Source organism: Gossypium raimondii, chromosome 11 (genome assembly GCF_025698545.1).
Source record: "Gossypium raimondii isolate GPD5lz chromosome 11, ASM2569854v1, whole genome shotgun sequence".
In the NCBI taxonomy this organism is placed as follows: Eukaryota; Viridiplantae; Streptophyta; class Magnoliopsida; order Malvales; family Malvaceae; genus Gossypium; species Gossypium raimondii.
Window position 1 is genome coordinate 9,391,053 of NC_068575.1, and position 15,753 is coordinate 9,406,805.

The following is a 15,753-nucleotide window of genomic DNA, read 5'->3' on the forward strand; positions in this document are numbered from 1 at the left end:
TTCCTAGGAAGACTAAATTACATCGCCCAATTCATTTCACAACTAACTGAGAAATGCGACCCCATATTCTGTCTCCTTAAGAAACATAATCCAGGTGTATGGGATGAGGAATGCCAAAAGACTTTTGATAAGATCAAACATTACCTGTACAATGCCTCAGTGCTAATGCTAATTAGTCTAGATAAGCCACTGATATTGTACTTAGCAGTATTTGGGAATTCTGTGGGATGCGTGATGGGCCAACATGATGAGTCAGGGAGGAAAGAAATAGCGACATACTACTTAAGTAAGAAATTCACTAAATGTGAGACAAGATATTCGTCAATTGAGAAGTTGTGTTGCGCCTTGATCTGGACAACCCAGAGACTAAGACAGTACATGCTGTACTACACAACTTGGCTAATCTAAAAAATAGACCCTCTAAAGGACATGATGGAATTGACTATTTTAAATGGAAGAATGACCCAATGGAAGATTCTACGTTCTGAATTTGATATAATCTATGTGAACCAGAAGGTAGTAAAAGGGAGTGCAATAACAGATTTTCTAGCCAGTAGAGCTCTAGAATATTACGAGCCCTTGAACTTTGATTTCCCAAATAAAGATCTGATGTATTTTGCAACCATTGAAGAAGATGCTCAAGACGAACATCCTTGGAAACTAAATTTTGATGAGGCCTCCAACGCTATGGGTAATGGAATCGGGGCAGTCCTAGTATCCCCAAACGGAGATCATTATCTCTTTAAAAGTAAATTGGATTTTGATTGCATGAAAAATATGGCGGAATATGAAGCACGCATCATGGGTATCCTTGCAGCCATAAAATGCAAGATCAAAGTATTGGAGGTATATGGGGATTCCGCACTAGTGATCTATAAACTCAAAGTTGAATGGGAGACAAAAGATCCCAAGTTGATTGAGTATAGAAGGCTGGTCTGGGAGTTAATTAAAGAGTTTAATGACATCACCTTCTGTTACCTCCTGCGAGATAAAAATTAAATGGCTGATGCCCTGGGTACCTTAGCTTCCATGGTCAAAGTGAACAAACAAGAGGATGTAAAACCTATCTAGATGAGTATTTATGAGGCTCTGACCCATTGTTTCAACATTGAGAAAGAAGAAAAGGATGACCACCATTGGTACCACAATATACTGCGATATGTGAAGAATCGTGAATACCTTGATCAAGCAACTAATAATGATAAAAGAACGTTTAGAAGACTGGCCAATGGCTATATCTTAGATGGGGATATCCTATGCAAAAATAGAAAGGATCATGAGCTACTAAGATGTGTGGATGCTGTTGAGGCTAAGAAAATCTTGGAAGAAGTCCATGAGAGTGTCTGCGGAACACATGTTAATGGTTTTACAATGGTCAGGAAAATAATGAGATTTGGATATTATTGGTCCACCATGGAAAATGATTGTATCAATTATGCCAAGAGATGTCATAACTGTCAAATTTATGAAGACAAAATTCATGTTCCTCATTCACATCTTCATGTTATGACTTCTCTATGGCTTTTCTCTATGTGGGGCATGGATGTCATTGGGCAGATATTACCAAAAGATTTCAATGGGCATCGATTTATCTTTGCGGTCATCGACTACTTCACCAAGTGGGTAGAAGCTGCTTCTTACGCAAACTTCATGAAATCGGCAGTTAGTAAATTCTTGAAGAAAGAAATCATATGTCGGTATGAAATTCCAGAAATGATCATATCTGAAAATTTATTAAATTTAAACAACAACACGATATCAGAAGTCTGCAGTCAGTTCAAGATCAAACACCACAACTCGTCACCATATTGCCCAAAAATGAATGGTGCAGTGGAGGCAGCCAATAAGAATATTAAGAAGATTGTGGGGAAAATGAATGAGACTTATAAAGATTGGCATGAGAAGTTACCATTTGCCTTCTATGCTTATTAAACGTCTGTTAGAACCTCCATCGAGGCAACGCCTTTCTCTTTGGTTTATGGAATGGAGGCATTTTTGCCCATTGAAGTTGAGATTCATTCTTTCCAAGTTTTGTCAGAGTTGAAGTTGGACAAAGTAGAATGGATTCAATCTCGATATGATCAATTGAACTTCATTGAAGAGAATAGGTTGAAAGTTATCCGTCATGGTCAGATGTACCAAAAGCGAATTGATGTGAGTTTATGACAAAAATGTTCACCCTAGAGAATTCCATGAAGGAGACGTAGTATTGAAAAAGATCCTGCCCATACAAAAGGACTTCGAGGGAAATGGATGCCAAATTGGGAAGAACCTTATGTGGTAAAGAAAGTCTTTTCTGGGGAAGTGCTAATTTTGACCGAGATAGATGGCAAGAACCTGCTTAATCCTGTGAATTAAGGCTCAATTGAGAAATATTTCACCTAAAAAAAGAGAGGCCAAGGTGAAAAATTGCAAAAGGGCACCTTGAGACCAAAGGGGTTTTGAGTTGAAAACCCGGGAAAAGGGCAGCTAAGATTTAGATCGAATATTGAACATACGGTAGTCGTGTCCTCTCAGAAGAAGAAATGTTACATCTTGGGCATCAACAAAGTACTCTAGATCTCCTAAACATATATCAAGCTCAAAATGGTCCTCGAGAAATTTGTGCGGAGAAGCTCATGCTATGATATCTGGGGCACCTATTTTTATCTTACTCATTTTGTACTTTAGCAACGTTTTCTATTTTGATTAATCTATTAATTTAGAGCTCTGCTCCCTATAAATTTCAGTCTTGTTCTTTGTTACGATCTTTTTCAAGCATTTTTCATTGAAATAAAGATTAATGGACTAATAAAATTCAAGTAAAAGGATTTCTGCATATTGCTTTGAAAGGTTTTCTAAATAGTACAAGGACCTGAAATAGGACCAATAGTCAGAACTAACCAAATCTAAGGGTTGGAAATATTTGGGAAAGTATAGTTTGAATTGTGATTTTTTCTTCGAATTTCCTGTCAAATATACCAGATCTGAGCAAGAAGGCATGGTAATACATCAGTGATGGAACCTTGATGAACAACAAGCAGTGTTAACCCAAGTACTAAAAAGGGAATCATTCCCGAAAAATGACATTCTGCATGCACACAAATATCATTCATTTATATCTAGCTAGGAGCATTTGATTCATTTTGATCATAACATCCTAATCGCTTGGCATAAATAAAGGCTCATGAAATGGATTCTACAGGTAATGTTCCCTAAAGAAAGGTGTAACAGATTAGTGAAACCACAAATCTTATCTCCCTAATGTTGCAGTAGAGCAGATTGAAGATAGCAAATCTTATCTCCCTGAAGTTGCAATTGAGCAGATTGAAGCTTCAAATCTTATCTTCATGAAGTTGCAGTGGAGTAGATTGAAGATAGCGAATCTTATTTCCCTAAAGTTGCAGTGGAACAAATTAAAGCTACAAGTTACAAATCTTATCTCTATGAAGTTGTAGTGGAGCAGATTGTAGATAGCGAATCTTATTTCCCTGAAGTTGCAGTGGAACGGATTAAAGCTACAAGTTACAAATCTTATCTTCTTGAAGTTGCAGTGGAGTAGGTTGAATAACAAATCTTATCTCCCTAAAGCTGCAGAGGAGCAGATTGAAACAAAAAATATTATCTCCCTGAAGTTGCAGTGGAATAGATTGAAACAACAAATCTTATCTCCCTAAAGTTCCAGTGGAGTAGATTGAAACTAAATCCTATACCTCTGAAGTTGCAGTAGGTATGATTAAATCTACCATAGCGAATCTTATCTCCCTGAAGTGGCAGTGGAGTAGATTAAAGCTACGAATTTCATCTCCCTAAAGTTGCAACGGAACAAATCGAAGCGACAAATCCTATACCTCTGAAGTTGCAGTGGATTAGAATAAGACTACTCGAAGAAGAGAAGCACCAAAGAAGTCGAGATCCGGCGAGACCAAAATTGGTCTTTCTTAAATTCTTTGCTCCATTCTCGTTACACAATAACGAGCAAAGAGGGGCAGTTGTGATAGCCCAATTTTGTTTGGGCCTAAATTACAAACAAATAAAAGGCCCAAACATAAATTAGATAAACAAAACCAAAAAAATAAACAATAAAGTCCAATAAATAGAGAGTCCATTTACAACAAATGTGGCCAAATATGGCCCAAATGAAGAAACTTAAAGCTCACGACACTAAAAACTAAACAAAAACCCTAATGCCCACTGCGTCACTCCTCCCTTCGCAGGCACACCGCTCAAGGATCCTCGTCGTAAGGTCTGCCCTTTCTACCGCCATTTCACTAAAATGGCAAAGGGTGTGCCTCATATCCTTGTTGAATCCGCCACCTCTAAGAAAAGAGAAAGAAAAAGGACAGATATGAATGCACAAGAACAGTAGACGAACAGTAAAAACAACAGTTTGTATTCGGCTATAAAAGACAGGATAATCATGTATTATTTTACAGAGAGAAATATACAGAAAAAGTAATAAAAAAGCAAACAGAATATACAATTTTAGAGTTGATTTTTTTATTTTTTTCTGAATCTTTTTTATATATAAAAAACATAAAATAAAAAAAGGAAAAACTTACCTGACACATCGTGTTCTGCCACTGTAAGTGGCCGAGGTCGTCACCTCTGATGAAATTTGACCCCTTTTACGACGAAAAGTTTTTTTAAAACCCTAAAATCGAAGGGTTCTTTATTTTTTGCGACTTTTGACGAGTTTCCAGGGACATCGACCCCAGATTTGGATTCTGGGAGCCGAAAGGCTAAAAGAGGGATTTTTTTCATTTTTCGGCCACCAAGAATAGTGGAGCCCATCGCCGGCAACCAGTGGCCGTCATAGAGGCTTGTCGGACTAGTGGGTGAACTCAGAAACTGCTTCAAAGAAAATGGGGTTTTTGGATTTCTTTTTACTGAGGGTTGAATTTTTTTTTAAAAAAAATCAACTTAAATAGGCTTAGTGAAATAGTGCCATTTCATCCACCCTAAACGCCCCAAAATAACATCATTTTAAAGCCGACCCGAAGACCGACCCGACCCGTCCTAGGATCCGCATGTTTTCGCGGCAATGGTCTAATTGCCGCCCCAACCCTTCTGCTTTTTAAACATTTTTCAACATAGTCCTATTTCCTTTTTTTAATTTATACCATTTAATTTTAAGTTCTTTTAGTTTGGTCCTTCTAAGAAATGGTGCGCATAAGGACAGGGATATTTTCCTATTCGGTCCCTGTCCTTTTTAGCTCGTTACATTTTAATCCTTATTAGCCTATTTTTTATTATTTACAATTTATACCCCCTAATTTCATTTAAATTTCAATTAAATCCTCTGTTTATTTAATTTCAACCTTTCTACAAACAATTTATTTATTTATTTATTACTTCTTTTTTTTCTTACACTTAAAAATTAGATTATTTATACTCTTTTATTTGTGCATTTTTCATTATTGTTGTTATTATTTTATTTTTATTTTTTGTTCTTGTTATTTTATTATTTCTTTTATTATTTTTATATTTTCATGTCATGTTTATTTATCTTTTAATCATGCATTTCCTATTTTTATTTTTATTTTAAGTTACCATAATTATTTTATTATTATGATCGATTATTATTATTATTATTAAATTAGTATTATAATAGTATTCCTTTATTTATTTATTATATATCATTATAATATTCTAACCATATAGTCATTTTATATTATTTCATCATTACTATACCATACATTATGTTTAAATATAATTGGTCGTTTTTATACTATACCCAAATAAGATAAATACACATTGTTTTAAATGTTACATTCGTTATTACTTAATGAAGGAAATTTTAAAATTAAGGCAATGTCCCATATTTAGAGATTCGAGAAGTCGTGCCCTAACTTACGGGGTCTGACTTTCTCCTTAAACCTAGATAACTGAACATCCCTTTTAAAATTAAAACATGAGATGTAATTAATAATCGAATAATGAGCAAACTTATGTTTGAGGATTTGAGATGTCGTGTCCTAACTTACGGGATGTGACCTTTTTATTTACCTCGAGATGAGAAGGCATCTTACATATGTTTTAATTTACTTAAGTGATTCTAAGTTAAAATATCATTATGCAAGATGGGATCGTGTTCTAAATTCTCTTCAAATTTTTAATTTTCGACACTAAGAAATCGAGTAACAATTAGGTACCAATTTTGAGCGTCATGAGGGTGTTAATCCTTCCTCGTGCGTAACCGACTCCCGAACTCATTTCTTGGATTTTTATAGACTAAAAGTCACTTTAATAAATCAAACTTTTTATTAAAGTTACGAGGTGATCCGATCACATCTCATAAAAATGATTGGTGGTGACTCCATTTTCATTTTTTAAAATAAAAAGTCGATTTCAAAAATGTTTCGACAATCCTATTTAAGAGTAGATCTAGCATAATTGAGTGGAGTTGCATGCATTCCTAGAAATAGGACGACATAAATCTACCGGATTAGAGTCAAATCTAATAGGGGGATCCATAGATCGAGTTAATGCAACAATAGTGGTTTTAATTAGAAAAAGATATTAATTAATCAACCTAGAGTTAGAGTTGCTCTTAATCTTAAAGAGAGATATTAGTATAATTTAGGGATTTCTACTGATTAAGATACTAAGTGAAGAAGTTGTGTAATTTTTTAGATTGGTAGTGTCAGATGAAGTCTAGATGAATTCTTTTCTGAGTATTGTCTCGCTTCTTGGTTGTTAATCGTTTCTTTTCTTGGTTTGTTCTTTGTCGTGTTCTTTAGTTAATTGATTTAGTTAATTTTAGTTTTAATTAATCACTCCAATTTGTCGGTTAAATAATAGAAAAACAGTAATTACTAGTACTTTTAGCCATTGTGGGAACTATGTCTTTACTCACTGTAACTATACTATTAATTGATAAGTGCACTTGCATTTTTCAAAATTTTAGTTGATTTACGACTGCAAACAATTTGCACTCATAACTCCAATCCTTCCTACAAATGCTAGAAAACACATTCCCAGAGTATGAAAAATATGAAAAATCAGACTCTACTCGAAGGTTCCTGATATCAAATAGAATACTTATTCAGTCATCATTAAACTCTGAAGGATGCAACTTCTTTTAATTAAAAATTAATTCCTTAATCTTGAAAATAAATAGAAAAAAAAGTCTAACCATTAATTGAATAATTGTTTTTAATGATAATTCAAATTGTTTTGTTTCTATTAGTTGAATTTGAAATTTAACAATCACGTTAACAACAAATGCTTCAGCATGCATTAAGTAATGAGTGTATGTATTTATCATCACAAGCATGCATAATTCATGCAATGAGGATTGTGTCTGTAGGTTTTGTGTACCAACTTGGAGCACTTGGAGCTATCATCAACTAACATAAAAATTGTGGCTATATCCTCTATTGTTCTCAACTTACGTAACTTAACTGTGAAGGGTTGCCACAATTTGGAATATCTATTCCCACAATTTGGAATATCTATTCCCATCCTTTTTAGTCAAAAATTTTGAGCGGCTCTATCAACTTATTCTTTTCGATTGTGAGAACATGGAAGAAATAAAATTTACAGATGGATTAGCAGTGGCAGCAGAAGGAGGGATACCTCAGATTTACTCGCTCATTATGCTACAATTACTGGCGCTCATTAGGCTTCCAAAACTAAGGACATTCTGTCATCAAGAAAACTCAGTGACCAATACTCTCTTCAACCAAAAGGTGATATTAATCTTTGTTGGAGCCAAGAGCAACAAACAGCAAGTTCAACAAGAAGCTTGTCGAGTAAGAATCGTGACTTGCAGAAGAAACAAAGCAGAAAAAAAAATAGATTTTGAAGCAAAGCTAAAATAGAGAGCATATGGATGAAAACTTGTTGAATTCATTCAAAAAACTGAAAATGGCATAAAGCCAATACATAAACAAGCTTACAACTTGACAAAACAGTAGGTTAACCTAAACACTACCTACTACCACTAACAAACTTAGTAACTTGAGCTAATTAACTTGTACAAATCAACAAAACTGATTAATCAGCTCAATCACCATCAGTTTTACATCAAACATAAACCTAACATAGTTGAAATACAACTAAGTTACATTACATTTAAAATACAAAATAAGTAAAAAACAGCTTGCTGGCTTGATGAACTAGCAGCTTCTGCATGTAGTGCCCTCGACAGTCTTGGTTGCTGCATGCTGACCATTGCTTCAACACTCCTCCTTGGTTAGCATGTTGCAAACTCCCATCTTAGCTCTCAAGTGTTGAAACTTTGAAACACTGAGTGCCTTTGTCAAGATATCATCAATTTGCTCTTCAGAACTGCAATGAACCAGTTTAATAACTTGAGCTTGCTCCATTTCTCGAACTACATGGAGCTTGATATTGAAGTGCTTGGTCCTTCCATGAAAAACAGGATTCTTTGCAATAGCAACTGCAGCACATTATCTCAGTTGCTTCATTTTGTTCATGGCTAATGTCTTTCAAAATTTTTCTAAGCCATATGGCTTGATTGATCATTCAAAGAAGCAGATACATATTCTCGCTCTACAATGAGAGCCACTACTCCCGCTTCTTTGAACTCCAAAGAAATCATAGCAGAGCCTATGTTGAATGCATAACCCGTAGTGCTCTTCATATCATCTAAAGAACTCTTGATCCATCATCACAGAGCCAACCAAATTCAAGTTCTCAGCCTTGATAAACTGCATTCCGTAGGACAAGGTTCCTTTGATGTATCTTAGAACCCTTTTTGCAGCTCTAAAGTGACTTTCATTTGAACAATGCATAAACCTCGAGAGTAGGATCACAGCATACATTATGTCAGGTCTAGTAGCAGTCAAATACAACAAACATCCAACTAGACTTTGATAGGTTGTTTCACAAACCTTTTCATGCTTACCTAGGCTCGATAGCTTTTCTCCAATAGCAATCGGTGTGCTGGTTGCTTTGCAATTCTCCATTGAGAATTTGTTGAGAATCTTCATAGCAAAGGTCTTTTGACTTAGCCAAATTCCAGTTTCAGCTTGAGTTACTTCTATGCCTAAGAAGTAAGACATCAATCCCAAGTCTGACATCTTAAAGTGCTGTTGCATTTTGGCTTTAAAGTTGCTTAGCATCTCTCGATCTCCTCCTGTCACCAGTAAATCATTGATATATATTGAGACAATGAGCTGAGTTTCAACACTAGTTGATTTAACATACAAAGTTGGCTCGCTGAGACTTCTTTCAAATCCTTGACTTGTCAGATAGCCATCTATTCTGCTATACCAAGCCCTTGGAGCCTGTTTCAAGCCATATAAGGCTTTGTTGAGCTTGTACACCATTTCTTCTTTGCCAGACACCTCGAAACCTTGAGGTTGCTCCACATAAATCTCCTCTTCAAGATATCTATTTAGAAATGTTGATTTTACATCAAGTTGATGTATCATCCACTGCCTTTGTGCTGCTAAGGCAACTAGCAGTCTGATGGTATCGAACCTGGCTACTGGTGCAAAGGTCTCCAGATAGTCTGATCCATACCTCTGACTGAAGCCTTTCACAACCAATCTAGCCTTTAACTTATTTAGGCTACCATCAGTATTGTTTTTTACTCGATAGACCCACTTTACACCAATAGTCTTCCTATTTGTTGGTCTTTCAACCAGACTCCAGGTCTGATTCTTTTCAATCATTTTGATTTCTTCAATCATTGCCTGTTTCCAGCCCTCCTGGCTTTCTGCCTCTTCAAAACAATTTGGTTCAGCAATGGCCACTTGTGCTCTTTCATAGACATCAGTCAATGATCGAGTGCCTCTAACTGGAACATCATCTATATCTATTTCAGATGTGTTTTGATCAGTTTCAGGTTGGTCCAATGCCAGGTATTCAGTTACTGCCTCTAGTTCAGCCTTCTCCCAATTCCAGCATATTTTTTCATTGAACACAACATCTCTGCTTACTAGTATCTTGTTTGTAGCAGGTTCTAGGATTCTGTAGCCCTTTTTAACCATGCTATAGCCGATTAAGATCCCTGCTTAAGCCCTTTTATCTAGCTTGCTTCTCTTCTCAGCTGGAACTTGAGTGTAGCACAGACAACCAAATGTTCTGAGATGAGCCAGAGATGGCTTGAACCCAAACCAGGCTTCAAATGGAGTCTTCTGAGCTAGAGCCTTGGTTGGGAGCCTGTTTTGGAGGTAAACTGCTGTATTAACTACTTCAGCCCACAAAGTTTTGGGTAAATTCTTCTCAAATAGAAGGCATCTTGCCATATTCATCAAGCTTCTATTTTTCCTTTCACTGAACCCATTCTGTTGGGGTGTATACACATTAGTCAACTGGTGTTTGATGCCTACTTCTTCACAGTAGGCTTAGAACTGAGCTGAGGTATACTCAGTTCCATTATCTGACCTCAGTGCTCTAAGTTTGCAACCAGACTCAGTTTCTACAGCAGCTTTATACTTTGAAAACATAGATGCAACTTCTGATTTCTGTTTTAGGAAATAAATCCAGCAGTATCTTGTATAATCATCAACAAAGAGAATAAAGTACCTATTTTCTTTGATAGAGTCAGTCTTCATTGGTCCACACACATCAGTGTGCACAAGTTGCAGCTTCTCTGATGCTCTCCATGTTGTGCTTGTAAGAAATGGCAATCTTGCCAATTTTCCTTGTTGACATATTTCACAAAGCTCATCATTCTTTACTGAATCGATGAAGTTTTCAGCATGTCCTTCATTGGCCATTCGAGCTATGGATTTGTAGTTTGCATGTCCAAGCCTCTGGTGCCAGAGTCTAGAGTCATCAGTGGAGGCTATGCAGACTGAATGCAAGTCATTTGGCCAGTTTACTTCAAAAAATTTGTCAGTCATGGTGACTGTTATGAGGTTTATCCACTTGGATCAAAAATTTGGCATTCTTTCTCCTTGAACACAACTGAGTAACCTTTCTCAAGTAGTTGAGTTATACTGAGAAGGTTTCTATCGATTTCAGGTACCAAGAGTACATTTGAAATGATTTTGGCACCTGTTGGAGTATAGATCAACACATCTCCTCTTCCTTCAACATTTATGAACTGACCATTTCTAATTTTCACCTTGGTTTTGCAGGTTCTGTCCAAGGTTTTGAAAATAGTTTCATCTGGTGACATGTGGTTTGTGCAACCACTGTCTAGAAGCCAGCCCTTTGAACCCTTCTTTTGATTTGCTGCACATGACACAGCAAAAACCTGTTCTTCTTTATCACTACTCTCTTCAGCCACTCTAGCTTCTACCTTTGTTGCTGAAATTGAATCTGCCTTGGTTTGCTTCGGTTCTTGTAAACCTTCTCAATGTGGCCATTTTTCTTGCAGTGTTGGCATACTGCATCTGGTCTAAACCAGCATCTATCTTCTAGATGACCAGCTCTTTTACAATGTCTGCAGAGTTGGTCACTGCTCCTATCAGCATCAGGCTTAGGCCTGTTTTTCCAGAAATTTTTGCCTTTGTGACTTTTAATGCTCGAGGCTTCTTTGGCTTGAAAAGCCCCTTCCTGGTGCTCCTCTTGTCTGCTGGCTCTTCTTTGCTCTTGTGCATACAAGGCATTGATTAGCTTAGTTAAGGAGATAATTGTCAAGTCCCTTGAGTCTTCAAGGGATGAAATTTTAGCTTCATACCTCTCTAGTAGAGTGGACATGACCTTCTCAACTATTCTAGCTTCACTGAATTGCTCTCCAAAGAGCCTTATACTGTTTACAATAGCCATAATTCGATCTAAATATTGTTTGACTGTTTCTTCCTCTTTCATTTTGAGATTTTCAAAATCCCTTCTCAAGTTGAGCAGATGTTGTTGCCTTGTTCTCTCAGCCCCCTGAAATTCTTCTTTCAGCTTGTCCCAAGCCTCCTTTGGTGTTTCACAGGCCATGATCCTCATGAAGATCACATCTGTCACACAATTCTGTATGCATGACATGGCCTTGTGCCTTTTTGTTCTTTCATCAGTGTGTTGCCTTATTTGAGCAACTGTTGGATTAGCTCGAAGAGGTGCTGGCTCAGCATCTGAGTTAACAACTTCCCATAGGTCGAATGCCTGCAGGTAAGTCCTCATCTTAACTGCCCAAATGTTGAAGCCCTCTCCATTGAAGACAGGTGGTGAAGCTGGTGAAAAACCTGATGATGCCATGGTTTTGATACTAAACTACAACAGGTCCTCTAAGAATATGGCTCTAGATACCAATTGTTGGAGCCGAGAGCAACAAACAGCAAGTTCAACAAGAAACTTGTCGATCAAGAATTGTGACTTGCAGAAGAAACAAAGCAGAAAAATAAAATAGATTTTGAAGCAAAGCTAAAATAGAGAGCATATGGATGAAAACTTGTTGAATTCATTCAAAAAAACTGAAAATGGCATAAAGCCAATACATAAACAAGCTTACAACTTGACAAAATAGTAGGTTAACCTAAACACTACCTACTACCACTAAAAAACTTAGTAACTTGAGCTAATTAACTTGTACAAATCAACAAAGCTGATTAATATGCCCAATCACCATCAGTTTTACATCAAACATAAACCTAACATAGTTGAAATACAACTAAGTTACATTACATTAACTTAAAAATACAAAATAAGTAAAAAGTAGCTTGCTGGTTTGATGAACTAGCAGCTTCTGCATGTAGTGCCCTCGATAGTCTTGGTTGCTGCATGCTGACCATTGCTTCAACAATCTTTTTTTGTTTTTCTTTTTTTGTAGTAATATTACTTTTCATAACAACTTAAATAATTCTTGCAGGTTGCATTTCTTAGCTTTGGCATTTTGGAGATTGTAGGCATCGAAAAGTGTAGAAAGATATGCCACGATAAACTCACTATGGGTTCATTTAATGAGTTAACCTACTTTGAGGTGAAATATTGTGACAAAATTTTGAATGTTTTACCATTTGATAAGGTGGAAGGACTTGAAAAACTAGAAACTCTAAGAATATTGGAATGTGAGTTAAGTAATTAGACTTTCTGACGATCATACACTCAACTCAAATAAATCGGTTGAGCTCAAATCAACCACCAAGTTTGTGTTTCCTTAAATAAGATAGCTGATACTTTGTAAGCTACCCCAATTGAAGGGTTTCTACTCCAAGAAGCATACTACAAATTGGCCATTGTTAAAACAATTGAAGGTGCATGAATGCAGCAAGGTAGAGACATTCGCTGAGGAGTATATCAACTTTAGAGAAACACAAGGAGAGAGCCAACCCATTACCTCTGTTCCACAACCCCTATTTTGGGTCAGTAAAGTAAGATCTCATAAAAGAAACTAAATAAAAGGTCAATCTAAACAGATTTGCATATTTTATCAATCACTTTAGAAGTCTTGTTTTTATTTAACATATATACGTTCCTTAATTTCTCATGAAACATTCCCCAATTTAGAAGAATTGGTTTTGGTTCAGAATGGCAATATGAAAGTATGGCATGGACATGGAGCAGACTCGAGAAAAGATTGTCCCAAACTAAGAAAGTTAGATTGTCCTGAAACATGAGTTACTGTTGGTGATTTGAGAAGTTGAGAGAACAAATATAGAGAAAAACAAGGAAAATACTAAGCATAATTTTTGAACTGCTATCAAATTCTCTCGTAATCTTCTTTACACATGAAATACAATATATATAGGTGTAGTGGGGCAAATTACATATAAAAGCCTAATTTTTAAAATATTTACCGAAATGAGCCCAGTAAATAATTATTTACCGGAATGCCCTATTTCCCCGAAAGCGCGTCCACGTCAGCGCGATGTCAGCGGACGTGGCAGGAAAACGCGTCCCTGAGGAGGCGTTTTGCCTACGTGGACAAAAATTGCTCCCTCAAGGACGCGCTTTCTGTCCAAGTAGGCAAATTGTTTCCTCAAGGACGCGTTTTGCCAGTGTCTCGTGGTAGGGTTTTGGGTTATTGGTTTAGGGTTAGGGTTATGGTTTTAACATTTTTAAGTTTAGGGTTTTAGAGAAAAAATTAAATAAATAAGAGATTAGGGTTTAGGGTCTGCCAATTAAATTAATTAAAAAATTTTCAAAATTAGATTAGTTTTCGTGTTTATTATTTTTTAAGAAAAATTAACTAAATTAGGGTTTAGGGTTACTTAAGTAATATAATTAAAAAAATTTAAAAATTAGATTAGGATTTGAGTTAAGGGTTTTAAGGAAAAATTAAATATATTAGGGTTTAGGGTTTTTTTATTACGTGTCTATTTCGGTAAATTTTTAAAAAATTGGGCTTTTTTAGTGTTTTGCTCGGTTACTTGAGTAAATTAATTATAAATTTATAATAAATTAGTTTAGGATTTAGTGTTTAGAGTTTTTAAGTAAAAACTCAAATAAATTAGGCTTTGGGGTTTACGGTTACATAATTAAATTATTTGTTAATTTAAAGAAGCTTCCACGTGGACGCGCTTTTGCTACAGTGGCTCCTGAGAAAATAAATTTAAGTAGATGTTTCTGAGCAAACAGTGTCGAAAACGCTTTAAGCAGGATGCTTTGTCAACAGAAGTATTGAAAAAAGCTTCCACGTGGACGCGCTTTTGCTACAGTAGCTCCTGAAAAAATAATTTTGAGTAGACGTTTCTGAGAAAACAGTATCAAAAACGCTTTAAGCAGGATGCTTTGTCAGTAGAAGTGCTGAAAGAAGCTCCCACGTGGACACGCTTTTGCTAAAGTGGCGCATGGCCTGAGGCTATAAATAAGGCAAAATTTTCCCTCAGATTGCATAAGTTACTTACAACAAAAAAAAATTTAGAGAGGCCAAGAAAGATATAAATTGAAGATGAGTGAACGTATTAGTGCTATTATTTACTATGATGGTGAGGTTTGTCACACCAAGAATGGTGTTATTTTTTTTCGGAGAATATAATGCGACCGGTTTTTAACCAGAACATATATTTGACAGAACTTCGTAAAAGAATTAGACGTAAAATATTCAGAACGACGCCAATGAAAGTTCTGTCTATTACGTATCGATTTTGTTCTTCTGTTGATCCGGTGACATATTACTCGTTCGACATAAAAGGTGCTCGTAGCTTAGAGGCAATGGTGCAGACTCATCTCGCTAGTGGAGCACCGTATATTGAGTTATATGTAAAATTTACATTGCCAAATGATGCACTTGCGAGTGGTGTTCGAGAGGTATACGCGACCCCTGCCCGACACTCGGTTAGTGGGTTACAAAATACGAAGTAGCCCATGTTTGGTTGCAATGTGGAATACACAACCCCTGCACGACACTCTATCGGTGGATGGGCCATGCACCTCGATGGGTCGATGTTTGATGCTGGAAATACTTACTGGGGAACGACATCAACTTCTACTGGTTGGCAATCTACATCCAATTGGGGACATTATGAAACGCCAGAAGAAGGGATGATGTACTCCCTACGACGTCCACCAGTGAGGGGACCTCGTACATTGTAGATGATGGTGGGTTAGAAGATGACTCTGATGTGGTCCACCTCGAAAGCCCCAGCCCGATGGTGTAGAAGTTAGATTATTTTCTAAACCGGAGCCTATTCCAACCGAACCTGAAGATGTTGAAGGGAGTTCAGATGAAGAAGAAGATCCATGTTTCAGGGCATACTCACCTCCAGCCCACATGCATAATATCGATCTGTCTGCAGATGATGAGTTGGAGTTTCCAGACCTACCACATCGGTTGCGTGATCGTACAAGTTCGATACTGGATTCGGGTAAATTTGAAGTTGGTAATCAGTTTACCAACAAGGATAGTTTTATTGGTGCTTTGAAACAACTTAGCATCAATAGCGGCGTTAACTACCACATCGTTAAGTCCAAAATTGATAA

The 15,753-nt window shown here is 36.5% G+C and overlaps 2 protein-coding genes across 2 annotated transcripts; one reads left to right on the forward strand and one right to left on the reverse strand.

Annotated features, from left to right (window-relative positions):
* Window positions 1-459: 459 nt before the first annotated feature.
* On the forward strand, window positions 460-999 carry LOC128034729 (uncharacterized). Its single transcript, XM_052623566.1, has one exon. It carries the CDS (start codon window positions 460-462, stop codon window positions 997-999), a length of 540 nt encoding a protein of 179 aa, XP_052479526.1.
* Window positions 1,000-11,199: 10,200 nt separating this feature from the next.
* Window positions 11,200-12,090, reverse strand: LOC128034730 (uncharacterized). The gene has a single exon (XM_052623567.1). The coding sequence runs from the start codon at window positions 12,088-12,090 to the stop codon at window positions 11,200-11,202; it is 891 nt and encodes a 296-aa protein (XP_052479527.1).
* Between the last annotated feature and the right edge of the window lie 3,663 nt (window positions 12,091-15,753).

Bases quoted from the DNA above. Each gene is read 5' to 3' on its own strand.
- LOC128034729 (XM_052623566.1), top strand. From the start codon at position 460: ATGACCCAATGGAAGATTCTACGTTCTGAATTTGATATAATCTATGTG.
- LOC128034730 (XM_052623567.1), bottom strand. From the start codon at position 12,090: ATGGCATCATCAGGTTTTTCACCAGCTTCACCACCTGTCTTCAATGGA.